This window comes from Typopeltis vanoorti, chromosome 9, assembly GCF_054136105.1.
Source record: "Typopeltis vanoorti isolate ZY-2024b chromosome 9, IOZ_Tvanoo_1.0, whole genome shotgun sequence".
NCBI lineage: Eukaryota > Metazoa > Arthropoda > Arachnida > Uropygi > Thelyphonidae > Typopeltis > Typopeltis vanoorti.
In genome coordinates this window covers 88,570,148-88,587,527 of record NC_143557.1, presented here as the reverse complement: position 1 = coordinate 88,587,527, position 17,380 = coordinate 88,570,148, and the positions used below count along the sequence as shown (strand labels likewise).

Genomic DNA, 17,380 nt, shown 5'->3' with positions numbered 1-17,380 from the left:
TATCGGCGACACTAGCGTTAGCCAATGCAAGTGATCCTAGTAAGCAGTACAATACCGGGCAACTCGTTGCAAAGGTGGAGGAAGTTCAGATCGCTATTCTTAGGTATTTTCCATAATGTAAAAACACATTTCCTAGGAAATGTATGCTGTTATTACATTATGGAGGGAGGTCACTACCCAGACCGGTTTCAGCCTTTTTTGAGGCTTTATCAGGTCTGGGTAGTGACCTCCCTCCATAATGTAATAACAGCATACATTTCCTAGGAAATGTGTTTTTACATTATGGAAAATACCTAAGAATAGCGATCTGAACTTCCTCCACCTTTGCAACGAGTTGCCCGGTATTGTACTGCTTACTAGGATCACTTGCATTGGCTAACGCTAGTGTCGCCGATACTTTATAGTTTACTATATTCGGCAAGAAACTCTCTGATTCCAATCTTTGAGTTTCTTATTCGGTTTTAAAACTATGTGGGATTTAATATCCCCTTAATTTAAGTAAAAGAATAAAAAACTCTTGATGTCACAACAAATGTGGTTATTATTATTACGTGATGCCTCCAGGGAGTCCAAAGACTAATCGAGGGAGGGCACCTATTCTACAACTCTGTCTCCGCCACTCAATTCACCAACTACAACAAACAGTAACTACACCAACAGCATCTACTGTCAGCCACCACTAATATTTTCACAGACAATCAAGCATCCATGCCCATGGCGGGGATTCGAACCCGCAGCCTTTTGGCTGAAGAGCAGATATGCTAACCACTCGGCCAACAACACTGGAAGAAAACATTCAGATTTATCTACAGCCAATTCTCCTTAGATTCTTTCTAGATTCAGAAATACAAACCTTTATTATGAATTATTATAAAGATAACAAAGCACTGTTAAATTTAAAAAATAAAAACAGACAAATTCAAAGTAAAAAAATGAGTTATACCTTGAAAGGTATTTTTAAAAAAATACCTTTCAAGTATTTTATTAAATAATATAATAAAAAAATTCTACATGATCATAAAAATTGGCTAATGTTTACAAAAAAAACTTGCAAACCTTGACTGATTCTCAACCAAGAGAACACATACAATACCACAATGAGGTTGCCCACTCTCGTTAAATTTATTTATTATCTATTTTGAAGAAATATGCAAAACCATAGTCAAAGAATGAAGTGTATAAAACCTTTGGAATGAAATCAACTTAAGCAAAACTAAAACAACGAAAATAGGAAGAGATGGGGATACAATTTCAATAAACTTAGAAAATCATATACTTGAACAGGTAAAGCAATTTATTAATCTTGGCAGTCTCATCACTCATAACCTCGACAAAACAGAAACAGTAAAATATAGACTTAACAAAGGATGATCAAATATGAATAAATTAAACAAAATAAAGAAATATAATAGCATTTCAAAAAAAGCCTCAATCAGAAAGAAATACAAAAAAATCAGAGCATTCAAAATGAAATGATTAAGAAAAATAATTAAGACTCACTGGTTAAAACACAAACAAATGAGCAAGTCAAACACCAATTAAACTACAGAGAAGATATCATAGATATAATTCTTAAACAGCAATTAAGATGATTTGGACACCACCAGAGAATGTCCTCTTAGAGATTACCAAATATAATTGGAGGAAGACAATCAAGAGGCAGACTAAAAAGAATTTGGATGCAGTCTATGAAAGAAAGATCACAATTATTGAGCCTCAGAAATGACAGAAATGGCAGGAGATAGAGCTAGATGGCAAAGATTTCTTATTTATAGGATACTCAAAATGTCATCTGATGGATGAGAAAGAAGAAGATTCTCGCTATACAGAACTTGTAGGGAGTATATTTGAATAGTTTGTTACTGATATCACTATAGTGAATTTTCTTTATAATAATTTATCTATGGGGCTTCAGTTGGTACTTTTTTGGGGGTAAAATATAATCAAACATCACAACAAGTGTTTTAATGGTATCTGATAGAGTGAGAGCCGACGGAGAGTCAATTTAACTATACACTGCTCAGAAAAGAAATCATCAAAATTAAGTGAAACTATTACATAAAAGGGTATCCAGAAAATTACCTGAAAACAATTTGTCGAAAGACAATTTACCAAAAAAAAAAAAAAAAAAAACAATTCATTGAAAGGCAGTTCCTCGAAAAAACAATTTACTGATCAGCAATTAATCAAAAACACAATTTATCGAAAGGCAATTTATCAAAAATCAACAATTCATTGAATGATCAGTTCTCCGAAAAATGAATTATCAGGAATGTGTAGCAAAGTCTATCAAAAATAACTGCAGTTTTTATAGCATTAATTTGTGATGTTGTTGAAGCTTGGCTTGTTATTCCCCTTATATACTGCGAAAAAAGTCAATGGACATCATAGTGTAAGGAACAAAGAGTCAAGATGAGGGCCTCTTTTCGCTGTGATGACTGCAGCAATCCTAAGGGGCATACTTTACAAGCATAAAAGCAACAATATGCACACATAAAGTACAAAAGTTAACCATAGGAAATTAATGTGGAAAATACTTTATTGTGAAAAACAGCAACTTTTTGTTTTGTAGTACCTTGCAAATATTCCCAAAACATCGTGTTTGTAAAATTCATGAGGGGTTATCATCATGGCATGTTTATCAATTTTATTTTTTTATCCTTCACATCATAATATTAGCATTTTGCAAATTGCAGTGCAGTGCATTAATAATGATCAATTCAGATGGTTTGTTCACTGTTAACAGTATAATAACATGGATAATTCATCGCATGGAATCCTTTTGTTTCTAATTAAAGGTACCTATTACTACTAACTGTTATTATTATTATTAGTAGTAGTAATTAATGTCATTTCTCTTCAACCTAATGGTTGGTGGGATAGCAATCTGCTTTACTAGGGAATGATTATAGAACAATATGGTTTCTATTGTTTTCCTTGTTCGACAATTGTTTCTACGGACAAGAAACAATTGTTTCTTATCTGTAGATGTGTGTGTGTGTGTGTGTGTTCCACGGGACTAATTTGCCTGTTTCCCAAAGGGAATAAACTACCATCTCCATATTAGGCCTCCTCTTCAGCTGAAGAGGACAAAAAGAGGATAAAAATTATTTGCATTGTAGATGGGATTTGAACCTAGGTCTTACTAATTAAAGGGCTTCATACCAACTGAACTACAGAGGCTCCATTATTATTATTACTAATAGTATTATGTGACTTTGTACAGCAATTATTATGGAATGAATTTTACTCAGATTCAGTATTTGAAAGTTTTACAGAAATTTGTTGACCCGTTCCAGTTTTCAGTTCAACTATATTCAGGGCTACAAAGGAGCAACATATCAAAATTATGTATTACAATAACTCTCTGACTTAGTGGATATAGTAGCAGTTGTCTGTACAAGAAATTGTCTGCACCATTTAATTTTAGTTCCAAATGGATCACTTTTATTATATAACATTTTTGTAAAGAAGTTTCAAAATTATATTAGCAATTCTGCTCTGGTTGGATGAAATTTTTTAATTTTATAGTTAAGATATATATTACAATTTTTCAGTTTTAATTTCAATCTGACTATTTATTGTATTTTATTGGAATTTATTGTATAGAGATAAGTCACTATCTACACAATGAAGTAGTATGTAAACTACATAATAAGGTTCTAAATGGCAACAAAATAATTATGATGTTCCAGTGACCAATTAACATGTGTTGTCTTGAGTAACATTAGTTATTGTTACCAAACACTTTTAAACAATAGTTAGCAACAAAATTACTTTTTTGATAAATTATGAAAGAATTAATCGAAAAATTATTGGTGAATTGTTTTTTCAACCAATTGCATTTTCAACGAAATGTCATGCGATGTATTGTTTATTTTGCAAGCTTTTCAATAAATTGACATTCGGTAAACTGTCTTTCTATTAACTGTTTTCGATGAATTTTCATGAATCCACATAAAAGGTGTCTGTTCTTTGAGATCTGGATATTATATTTAGATCTAATAATAATAGATAATAATACCATTTGGAATTAGGAAATAGAAAATGTTGGAAATGTCTGTCATACTCTCATTACCTCTAATTCTACAAGTCTGAACTCACCAGCAGTTGAAGTGAACTAACTCATAGTGTTGACTAAGAGTAGAGAATAAATGCCTACCACTTTCCAAAAGTTAGGGTTAAAATAGTTCCACCTATTTTCTCTTTAGGAATAAAGTATCATAGAATTTATTTTTAAAAAAATACCTTTCAAGTATTTTATTAAATAATAATAATAATAAAAAAATTCTACTTGGTCATAAAAATTGGCTAATGTTTACAAAAAAACATTGACTGATTCTCAACCAAGAGAACACATATAATACCAAAAAACCTGTTGGCAATAGTTTTATTTCATATTGCCAAACTTATTCTCTAAGATCTATTTTTCAAAATAAATGCTATAAGTAAACAAGCACAAACCATTTAAATGAGCTTCCAGAATACCCGAAATCCTTTTGGAATAAATATTTGGCCTTATGTACAAATCCTTCAATTTTGGATTTCCTTTATTTGAGCTCAATACTAATGTATCTTGTTTTACGATACCCTATAAAAAAACAATAAATAATAAAAAATTATAAAGATATAGAGAAATTTATAAGTTATCGTGAATAAATTTTCATACCATATGGCAAACAAATTTTCCTGGAAGCCTCAGATAACACTACAAGGGCTGGAGGAGTTGGCTTCATCATAAATGAAAAGCTAACTAAAAATATTATTTCTTGTACAATCCATTCTGAACAACTAGGAACACTAATATTAAAAATTGGAGAATTCATAACAATAAAAATAATAGTACCCTATGCACCCACCTCAACAGCTGACAAAGAAGAAATAGGAAATTTCTATGAACACCTACGAGAAACATTACTGAAAAAAACAACATACACAATAGCGTGTGGAGATTTCAACGCAAAGATTGGTACAGGATTTATTGAAGAAAAATACATTGGACCGTGGGGAAAAGAAACGAACAAGGTGAACTCCTGGCAGAATTTGTAGAAGCAGAAAGGCTGTACATTATGAATAGTTTCTTTAAAAAGAGAACTGGAAAAAGATGGACTTGGCAATCTCCAAATGGAGAGACAAGAAATGAAATTGACTTCATCCTAACAGATTGCAAAAGAATAATAAAAAAATGTCGAAGTCATTGGGAAAACTTACTGCAACATTCATTCAGACCGATGTCCAATAAGAGCCACTCTCAAAATACATAAAAAAAATGAAGAACGCATAAGAGCACAGTCCAACCATGAAAAATGCTCAAAACAGATAAACCCAGAAGAATTTAGAATAAAGGTGGAAGAAACCGACTGGAAATTAAAAAATGACATCGACGAAGATTTAACAAACTTTAACAATAAATTAATGAACTGCAAAGAAAGAACCTCGTATGAACTTCCTCCTAAGAACAGGAAATGCCTATCAGCAAGAACAATAGAACTATTGAAGAAAAGAAGAATACTGAAAGATACAGGGAAAGATCGTCTAGAATATAAGATTATTTGTAAACAACTGAGGCAGAATATCAAAGACGACTATAACATATATAGAACAACAAAATTGGCAGAAGCAGCTAGCCTCCGCAGTAGCGCCTAAAAAAAGTAGAAAAAGAAATAAATCTAAAGCAACCACTACCGTCAGCCTTCATAGACAATCAAGGAAACAGACACACAAATAAAGGTGAAATGGAAAAAATAGTAAAATCGTTTTATGAGAACCTTTACTCATCTAAACAAGTAATCACAGCTCAAGTACCAGACAAAAATTTGGAAAATCTGGAAATACCATCTGTCCTACCTGAAGAAATAAAAATGGCTATCCACCATATGAAAAATGACCGATCACCAGGAATTTACGGTATAAAATCTGATGAATTAAAAATGGGTGGACAAATACTCTTTAAAGCTCTAGCAGAAAGATTTACCCGATATATACAATTAAGGAAAGTACCTGCTGAATGGAAAACATCAAAGACCATAATTCTGCATAAAAAAGGTAATAAAGAAGGCATCAGTAACTACAGACCTATCTGTCTATTTAGCACACACACACACACAAAATATTCGCCAGAATCATCCTAAACCGAATACAAACCTCCATCAATGAAAATAGCTGCAAAGAACAGGCTGGTTTCAAAAAAGGCTTTTCAACAATAGATCACATTCAAACTATTACTCAGCTAACAGAAAGATGCAGAGAATACCAGATCCCACTTTGTCTTCTTTTTATAGATTTTAAAAAGGCATTTGACACTGTTGAGCATAACGCAGTATTCCAAGCTTTTCAATCACCCGATTAAAATTAACTTAAGTAGAGGAGTACATCAGGGTGATGTCTTATCACCTAATCTCTTCACATCTACTCTGGACAGCATCATTCGAAAAACTGACATGAAAGATGGAATAAACATTGATGGTGAAATATTAAATATCCTATTATTCGCCGGAGCCTGTGTAGCTCAGTGGATGTGGCGTTTGCACACCACCGTGCTTGGCCACACGAAGGAAGTCTTGGTTTCGAGTCTAGTCGGCGACTAGAGGAAATTTTTCTAAGCCTTTTTTCGACCGGTTCCCGAGTTAGTCGATCTCTGGCACGGGCAAGCAGGTTTTTCCTCCCGGAAACTCGGGTTTTTCGTCCTGTAAACTCAAGAAAATCGACCGTAGAACCCACATTATTTCAGACATTAAATATATTGTGTTAGGGTTAGAGACCACGAGATGGCGGCACATTTGAGCCGTCTCTCTTCACTGCGTACCACTTAATTAGTGATAGCCTTGGGCCATCTGTCTCTGATTGGGTACCAGTGGAGATTGAACTGCCCACTCAGTCTCCAAAAGTTAGATAGGGCTAAATGGCCTCGCCTACTCCCGTATATACGGGAATAAAAAGGCGTTAGCTGATTTTTTTTTTTTTTTTATTATTCGCCGATGATGTGGTATTAATATCTCACTCACCCAAACTCCTAGAATCAATGCTGAATAACCTAAGCCAAAACTGCCAAAAAATTGGATTGCAAATACATCCTGACAAAACAAGATGGATGAAAAACAAATATTGTAAAGATCATACAATCACTCTAGAATCTCACACCATCGAAAAAGTTGAAGAATACATCTACCTTGGCCAGTCCATAAAAATGAATAATGATATATCAAATGAAATAGCAAGGAGAAAAAGAGCTGCTTGGATAGCCTTCAACAAAATAAAATCAACAATTACCAACCAAAACATAGATAAAGAAATAAGAGCCCATCTTTTCAATAGTCACATCTTACCAGCATTAACTTATGGCAGTGAAACATGAAACACAACTTTAAAAGAAGAACAAAGCTTAATAACAACTCAACGTGCAAGAGAAAGAAGAATATGCAATATAAACAAAATAGACCACGTAAGACACACAGAAATCAGGAAAAAGTCTGGACTCAACTCACAGATATAAATAAAAACAATCTACAACAGCAAAAGAAGATGGGCAGGACACCTTGCCAGAATGAGAGACAACAGATGGACAGTCAGAGTTACAAACTGGTATCCGAGAGATACCAAAAGGAAACCTGGAAGACCAGCCTTAAGGTGGGAAGACCCAATGATTAGGAAAGTTGGAAGAAAATGGAGAAGAAAAGCCCAAGACAGGAATAGCTGGGCTCTTTACGACCTGCAGTCATGGAGAAATCCTGACTGAAACCACAGGTCCATCAAGGTAATCAAGGTAATTTATTTTTATCATATATGATACTTCTGTATCAATCAAGTCAATACTATTAATGTAATGTGTTTAACTACTGGCAGGACACAGGTGATCAAGATCACATGGGTCAATTTGACAATCCAAGCTAAAATAAATCCATTTAATGTGATGGTTTCCAAGTGTATGAGAAGGTGAGTGGTACATTAGACAGACTACTTAACTATCTTAAAGTACAATAGAAGTCTGTGATAACAATATACACTGGTCAGGAAAGGAAAAAAAAAAAAAAGTCCTAATAACATATTCAAGCTATCCCACATATAGCTTATGACAACTTTCATAATATCACACTTTTTTCCTTCTACAATATACAGTAATTAACTATTTCATATTATCATTTATACTGCAATAATTTCAAATGAACATGTATCTTACTGACAATTTACAATTGATGCCATTCGCACTGTGAATGAACTAGTGCTAATTGAAACATAGCATAGTGTGAACAAAAATAAAAAGCAACAGCTTCTGTATATTGCACTATATTGCTGTATTTTCTAATTCACTACAGAGAAACATTAATTTGATAGTATATATAACTAACTTATTTCATATTAACATAACTACTAATAAATATGCTGTGTAATTCACAACAAAATTCTACATGATAGATAATTATTTTTACACAGTGAAAAATGACAACGTGCTCTTTATACTGAAATAGAAATTTTACAAGTAAATAATATTCCACTATTTATTTTACATTATTGCACAGACCATGCATTCAAATCATCACCATCATTTTCTGCATGGAGTATACTAGATACATGACAACCTAACAAAACATTTTCATGCCTAGTTACTTATCACTCCCTTCCACAAATTGGTTCCATATGTCTTAGGTCTCCGATTCAAATGGTTACAATTCAGTCATCTAAAGCATTCCTGACTGCATTAACCCCCACCTATATCTTGGTCTTCCTCTAGGTTGTTGTCATGCCACTTTTGCCTTCCTTAAACATTGCTTTGCTGATCTTTCAGTTGTCATTCTTGTCAAGTGACTACGATTAATATGATTCTCACATTGATACCATTTGTTCATTCCACTAATTTTCCTCACAGTTTCATTTCTAAACTCTCAGAATAACATACACTAATCAACAAAATTAACCAAACACTTATGAAATGTGGTGTACAACAAAATAACAATAAAATGAGGAGATGGCAAGAAATGTTAGACAGGTATAATGGACATTACCCGGGATTGTATAAGAATCACCTAAAAGCAATGTATCTTGAAGCTTCCTAGGCACCAATAAGAGAATAATTCAGCTGCCATTCACTCTGCCTGGATGGATTGAAGACTGGTTGCTCTCTCTCTCTCTGGAAGACGTGCTTGTAAATCATTCACTCAACACTAAAACTCCCAAAATAACTACCAAAAAAACTTTTCCATTCATGATTTTAATGCCAATATAAATATTATTATTATTACACAACAACAACAACTTAAGTGCAAGGATATCAATCTTGGATGGCAATCGACATCATACAACTTACCATGTATAATGCTTAATCTCCAGACACTGTTACTATCAGCAATTTACACATTATGCCACCTACTAGTATTTTTGTCTGTGAATGCATGTATTCTCTGGCCAATTTGCTTATGTGCAGAATGAAAAAGAGTTTTTGTAAAGAAATGCTACTTCCACATGAGATTGGCTAACTCACTTTCAATTGAAAAAGACCATATCAAGATTCTTCCCATTATAATGTTGGTGCAAACATATGACTTGCATCACCACTTTGAGACATCTAAACCTGACCTTTATTTAACAGAACCTCAACCACCATTGTCCATCTCAAATTTTAAATCTGTACTCTGCACAATTCCTTCTATCACAAGGGTGGAATCTACATATTTGTCAAATATTGAATCATTTGCCTTTGAAGCTTGATTATCTGAAGTAGAAACACAATTAGTAAGATCACCTTCCTTGGGGATTTTAACATTCACAACTTAAACTGACCTCTTTTTTCAATTCTACCGATCAACCTGGAAGATATGGAAATATATTTGCTGTCAGCAAAAATCTTTTAAAATTTATCCATCTGCCTGCAGAATACCTGCTAATCCTGTCCACTCTTCCAGCATTGCATAATCTCTTCTTAATCAGGTCTCCTTCACAATATGCCACTGATATCAACTCTTGGATGAGATTATGCTTATCAAGGTTAGTTGCATAAAGTGTTTTCACTTGGTCACAAATTAAAATAAACATGTCAAGAAATTATATTCTTGTTCAATCCTTTATCCAACTATAAGCAAACAAAGTTGCATTCACTAATGCATGTGAAGTATCTTGACGACTAAGCTACTTGTATACAGAAGCTGATGACTTCACATTAATTGCTTTATTATACCATAATACAAAGCACACTTCCTTTCAGACATGTATAATGCATGGCATTATATAGATCCTAAAGGAAGGGCCACTACCCAGACTGCTTTCGACCTTTATTGAGGTCTTGCACAAACTTTGTTTCCATTGTTACAAATTCAGCATACTTGGATAACCACTACTAGTAGTGGTAGCGCATAGTAGATGGCATAGTTGCAGTTGTAGTTGGAGAGATGTAGAGTAGTTGTCCTTCCTCATCGAGGAAGGACAACTACTCCCTGGAGGTGTCACTAATAATAATAATAAAGAATTAATAAGAATATAATTTCATGGCAGGATTAATTTAACCTTGTACAAGTTTGCTTCTACAGACGTGGAGGGGTGTGGTTGGGAGGAACGGAGACCCTGACCTTAACGTGAATGGGTTGAAATTATTGGACTTCTGCTGTACTAACAGGCTTGTCCATAATAAATACCTTCTTCCAGCACCAAGAAGTCCATAAGTATACCTGGTACAGGGATACACTTGGACAAAGGTCTCTGATCGACTTCTTTATAGTCTCACCATACCTCAGTGCTGGACGTTCGTGTGAGGAGAGGGGCAGAACTGTCAACTGACCACCATCTTGTTGTTTGCATTCTACGGCTTCAGAAACCAGATGCTACCATCAAAGCTGGTAGGCCTAAGCAGCTATACCGCATGAAATGAGAGGCACTGGAAAATGAGACTGTGAGGAAGAATTTTGCAGATGACATTTCCTCCAAGTTCAAAGAGATTCCCATGCATACTGCAGATGTTGAGGAGTGGGAGCTGTTCAGAACAGCTGTCACTGCCTCTGCACTCTAATGCTGTGGCAGAAAGCGGCTCGGCGTGGCAGTGAGAAAAGGACACCTTGGTGGAACCAAGAGGTCCAAAAATCTGTCTGGGCAAAAGAGGAGGCCTACCTAACATGGCTTAAGAGTCAGGTCACCTGAGATGTGTTTCTGGTACGCTGAGGGCGAAAGCTGCTGCTCAGGCAGTAAAGCAGAAGGCTTGGGAGTCCTTTGGAGAAAGATTAGACTGATCCTATGCAAATGCAAACAAAGTATTCTGGCAAACCATCCACCACCTTCGAGGGAGGAAATCATGCACAGCAAGAGCAATTAAGGCCTCTGATGGTGCACTTTTAACAACCGAGAAGGATATTCTCCACAGATGAAGGGGAATACTTTGAGAGAGCCTTCTTAACCCAGGTGGCTCAGCAGTTGCGGACATCCAAGGGGTGCAGATCAGGCCGATGACTAGTCTCACAGCAGAAGGGGTTCATTTAGCAATAAAATCGGGCAAGGCTGCTGGTGATGAAATTCAGCCCAAAATGTTAAAGCCTTAAATCGAGAGGGTGTTCTCTGGCTGACGCGAGTGTTAGGCGGCTTGGATATCTTGGCGAGCACCAAAGCAATGGCACACAGGCATAATAATACCAGTCTTCAAGAAGACATTTTGGAAAATTATGGAGACAACTACCGTGTTGGAGTAAAACTTTAGTTTAATATAAACCAAAATACACACTCGACGTTTTGACCTTCATATCAAGGTCATCATCCGGAGCCTACACAATATATACACAGAGACAAGCTGCACTACAATCTACATAGTTTGCTAAACTTACTGACCAACCTTTTCAACAATTATTGTCCTGACCTCTGGTGAAAAAAAAAATAAAAAAATAAAATAAAAATAATAAACCTTTACTACATCAAAAGCTAGAGTCCTATTATTATCGATTAGGTTACAAAATTAAATTGGGCTGGAGATCAACATGTTTATATATATATATATATATATATATTAGAAAAAAAAAAAAAGCTTATACATATAAATTTCAACCCACTGATATGGGATAGTTTCTAATAAAAGCTGAAAATTGCTTCAAGTCCTTAAGTATGCTAGATAATAAGCAGGCTGAATATGTGCCATCCAAATTCTTGGAATTTTTATGCCACCATTATTGTTGAGATTAGGGTGGTTAATCAGAATTTCACAGGCTTCTTTAAATTTTCTTTCATACCAGGTTTTTGTATGATGTGAAGAGCAGGTACTTTTCCAATCAATTTGGTGTAGGGTGTTGAGAGCATGATCTGAGAGGCCTGCTCACCAAAATTGTTATATTTATGTGTCTTTTGTGTTCTTTTTTACATATAGGGATTGTATGTCCAGTTTCACCAATATAAGATAAGTTACAGGTGCAGTAGATGCAATAAACTCCATAATGAGCCAATGAGAGGAGACGATCTTTAGAGGAGTTGAATATGTTTTTTAATTTTATAGGTGGTTTAAAAGTGGTATTGAGATTATAATGGTGTAGGATTCCATGATTTTTTCTGATAACCCTTTAATGTATGGCATGGCTATGGTTTTACTGTAATCTATACTCTTATTTGATGAAGTTTTATGAAGAACTTTATTAATAGTATTTTTGTTATAGCCATTATTTATAAATGTGTTGCTAATAATTTTTAATTCTTGTTTAAGAGCTTGTTGATTACGGCAGATTGTTATAGCTGTGTTTTTAAGGGTGTTAATGACTCCAAATTTTTGTGATGGGTGGTGATATGAGTTAGCATGTATATATTGGCCAGTATGTTTTTATACAATGAAACCTCTGGTGAATTCATCACTAAAAAACACACATACTAACCACAGTGATAAGTTTTAATATGTAAATATTTCATCCCAATTATCTCGGGACATCCTCAGTACAGTGATAACATACAGTTAGGGTGCATGATTATCAATGGAATCTCAATATGCGTGCAGTAACGTGTTATAGAAGTAAATCAAATCATAACTGAAAAATAAAATAAAATAAAATAAAATAAAAATATAACATATATAAAGAGATTATTTTACACAATTTTGTATGACAATTTCCCATACTTTAGAAATAGTAAGAACGTCATTTCGGTTTAAATTTGGTCTGTGTAGTAGGGCTTCAGCACTTTCTTTACATAAACGTTCATGTTTATATAAAGATCTATGTAAAAGTTTTGTCTTTTCCCAATGGATCCTATGGTTTGGATTTTCAACTCTGTGTTGAGCTAGGCCAGATTTCTGTGGTTTGAAAAGATGAATGTGGTCTTGATGTTCCGAGATGCGTTTCTGAGCAGATCTACCTGTTTGTCCAAAGTAAGACTACTTGAAGGACCATGGAATCTCATACATGCCAGATAACATCAGAGGTGAAAGTTTGTCCTTAGGAAAAGGTAACAAGTTATAGATATGGTTGATGGATTTGTAAGTACTGGCAAAATTGTATTTCTTCATAATTTTTGAAACACGTTCGGAGAGGCCTTCGACATAATGTATGGGAATCCTATGAGCTTCTTCTTGTCTAGGTTGATGTGTGGAGAAGTGACTGATGATTTTTTGAGTTGTTTTAAGATTATATCCATTTAGTATGGCTGTATTTTTGATTATTTCTAGTTCTTAGTTTAGAGATTCTTCAGAGGAGCAGAATTTGTGTGCTCTGGTAACTAGTGATTTAATAATGTCAAATTTCTGAGATGGACGATGAGCGGAAGAATTGTGAATGTGGCGACCTGAAAATGTAGAAATGTCTTACTATTCCTAAAGTAAGGGAAATTGTCATTCAAAATTGTGTAAAATAATCTCTTTATATATGTTACTTTTTATTTTTTTTTTCAGTTATGTTTTAATTTACTTCTATAACATGTTACTGCATGCATATTGAGATTCCATTGTAATCATGCACCCTAACTGTATGTTATTCCTAGTATTGTTTGAATTAGTGTACTGAGGATGTCCCAAGATACTTGGGATGCAATATTTACGTATTAAAACTTATCACTGTAGTTAGTATGTGTGTTTTTTAGTGTTGGCCAGTATGTGTAGGTTTGCGGCACACCGTGAAGGATAGACTGCCTGAGGGAAGACATGTGACCAGTGTATCCAATAATGGGAGAGAATTCCGATTTTCAATTTTGATAGTAAATTGTATGCATTCATGTTGTTTGTTCAGGTGGCTAAGGAATGGGTTTAATGTTTGTCAACCGTGTGGTCAGATAACGAAAACATCGTCAACATATCTAAGTCACACTGTAGGTTTTACAGTAAAGGAATCAAGAGCACTTTGCTCAAAAGTTTCCATATAAAAGTTAGCAATTGGGGAGGGGGGGGGGAGGGGGATAGTGGTGAGCCCATGGCCGTACCTTCTTATTGTAGGTAAAATTTATTTTGCCACACGAAGTAACTGGAACATAGTATGTGGACAAAGAGGGCTGTAATGTCAGGTGGAAATTTGTTCTGTAGGAGAAGAATTGTGTCATTGATTGGGACATTTGTGATCAAAACTGACTAATAGATCATCTTTTCTGAATGTTATGTTTTTAATTTTGTTTATAAAGTGTTGTGCGTTCTTTATATAGGAGGGGAATGACCTACCAACTCCTTGAGTATTGATGCTAATTTCTTGGCTAGATGATAATTAGGGCTATCTATTCCTTCAACTATCGGTCGAAGCGGCACGTTTAGTTTGTGTACTTTAAGAACACCATATATTCTGGGAGAACGGGCGTAGTGGGGTATAAGTTTTTTATCCATGTCTGACAGCTAAGAATTGACGGACCTAAGTAGTTTCTCAGTTTTTTTTCTTTATTCTGTTAGATGGGTTATAGTTTATAAGCTGATAGGTGCTGTTATCGAAGACTAGTTGATTCATGTGATGGATATATGTTGACCTGTCAAGGACGACATATATCCAAGGACCTTTATCTGATTTTGTTATGATTATCTCTTGATTAGCTTTCAGTGACTTGACTGCTGCTAATTCCGTTTTTGTAAGATTGTTGTGCAAAGTTTTCTTATTTTATTATTCAGCACATTGCTAGTTTCTAATCGAATTTTATCGGCTATATTAAAGGGACCTGATGCCTCTTTCTATGTGGTATATAAAATCCAATTTATTCCAGTTTTCGGTGCTATTGTGAAGTTAAGGCCTTTATCCAGTAGTGCAAGTTGGCAGTTATTTAATATGTGGCTAGATAAGTTGATCACATGACTCTTGCTTGCCAGTGGTTGGTCGCTCCTTGTCTCACTTGTTTGTTGTTCACTGTTGGAGCTGTTTACTGGAGAGGAGCTCTCCTGATTGGTTGGATTCGTATGATTGGCAGTCACATTTCAGTGTTGTTTCAAAATGTGAAATTTGGCCTTAAGTTTTCCTTTATTATTTTCTAGGATATATTTAGCTGAATTGTCAGTGATTCTTTCCAGCACACGTAGGATATCTGGATTTATATAACTCGATAGTTCGGATTGCAATTTTGAAACCTGAATTTGAGTTAATGCTAGATTTTTGCAAGGTGTTTATATTTGTTCTCTAAGTATTGCTTTCTCTGTGCGAACATAGATACTAAGTGCTTGAGGTGATGTAAATTTATTTTTCAGCTTGATGCAGTTAGGAATAAGATTACTGCTATTAAGATTACCCCCAATTGCTAACTTTTACATGGAGGCCTCTGAGCAAAGTGCTCGACTCCTTCACTCTAAAACCTACAGTGTGGCTTAGATAGGTTGATGATGTTTTCGTTATCTGGCCACATGGGCGACAAACATTAGACACATTCCTTAGCCACCTGAACAAACAACATGAACGCATACAATTTACCAATGAAATTGAAAATCAGAACTCACTCCTGTTCCTGGATACACTGGTCACACGTCTCCCTTCAGGCAATCTATCCTTCACGGTCTACCACAAACCAACACATACATGCTAAATCATACCACCACCCATCACAAAAATATGGAGTCATTAACACCCTTAAAAACAGAGCTACAACAACTTTCTCTAATCAGCAAACTCTTAAACAAGAATTAAAAATTATTAGCAACACATTTATAAATAATGGCTACAACAAAAATACTATTAATAAAATCCTTCATGAAACTTCATAAAAAAAAATTTAGATTACAATAAAACCTTAGCCATCCCATACATTAAAGGGTTATCAGAAAAAATTAACAGAATATTACACCATTATAATCTCAATGCCACCTACAAAATTAAAGAACATATTCAACTCCTCTAAGGATCCTCTCCTCCCATTGGCACATCCTGGAGTTTACTGCATCTACTGCACCTGTAACATATCTTATATTGGTGAAACTGGTTGTACAATCCCTATAAGGAAAAAAGAACACAAAAGACACATTAAATATAATGATTTTGGTGAAGCAGGCTTCTCAGACCACGCTCTCAACACCTTACACCAAAATGATTGGAAAAGTACCTGCTCTTTACACCATACAAAAACCTGGTATAAAAGAAAATTTAAAGAAGCCTGCGAAATTCTGATTAACCACCCTAATATCAACAATAATGGTGGCATGAAAATTCCAAGAATCAAAATGGCACATATTCAGCCTACTTAATACTTAGTACAGTACCCAGCACTAAGTATTAAGCTGCTTTAGGACTTTAAGCAACCTTCAGCTAGTATTAGAAACCATTCCATACCAACTGGTTGAAATTTATATGTATAATCATGTTTTTAATATAATATATATATAAACATGTTGATCTCCAGCCCAATGTAATTTTGTATCCAATAGATAATAATAATAATAATAATAATAATAGGACTCTAGCGTTGATGTGGCGAAGTTCCCCCCCCCACCAGAGGTCAGGCCAATAATTGCTGTAACGGTTGGTCAGTAACTTTAGCAAACCATGTAGATTGTAGTACAGCTTGTTTCTCTGTATACAGTGTATATGCTCCAGAAGATGATCCTGATATAAAGATCGAAACGTCGAGTGTTGATTTTGGTTTATATTATACTAAAGTTTTACTCAAACATGATAGTTGTCTCCATAATTTTCTAAATTGTATTCTGATCACCACGTAAGCCTAAAAGAAAGGAATGAATGAACATGCTGCTTGCTTTTCTTTCTTCACTCATCGACTCTCAGTTTTGTGTCCACTAGCATTACAATGGTACAAAATGGGATGGTTTTTATAATTTCTGCTTTTTTCCTTGGGCTGACTGCTTATATTTTGACTAATATCACTTGATCTATTCCAACAAAATAATTTAAATAATTCTCATTGGAATGTAGCTTTCATTCACAATTCCACCAAACACCACTATCCAAACCTTGTTTTCCAAAAAAAAGAGTATGCAAGCATTCCATGGAAAAAAATCCAGCATAATATCATAAGTTGCTTGAAAATAAAA

The 17,380-nt window shown here is 34.7% G+C and overlaps 1 protein-coding gene across 1 annotated transcript in view; it reads right to left on the bottom strand.

Moving 5' to 3' along the window:
- Positions 1-17,380, bottom strand: part of dre4 (SPT16 homolog, facilitates chromatin remodeling subunit dre4) — a 371,785-nt gene that overhangs the window by 144,802 nt on the left and 209,603 nt on the right. The window contains exon 18 of the mRNA XM_090398585.1: positions 4,465-4,591. Within this exon, the coding sequence (XP_090254711.1) occupies positions 4,465-4,591 (127 nt within the window). The remainder of the gene's footprint in view (positions 1-4,464; positions 4,592-17,380) is intronic.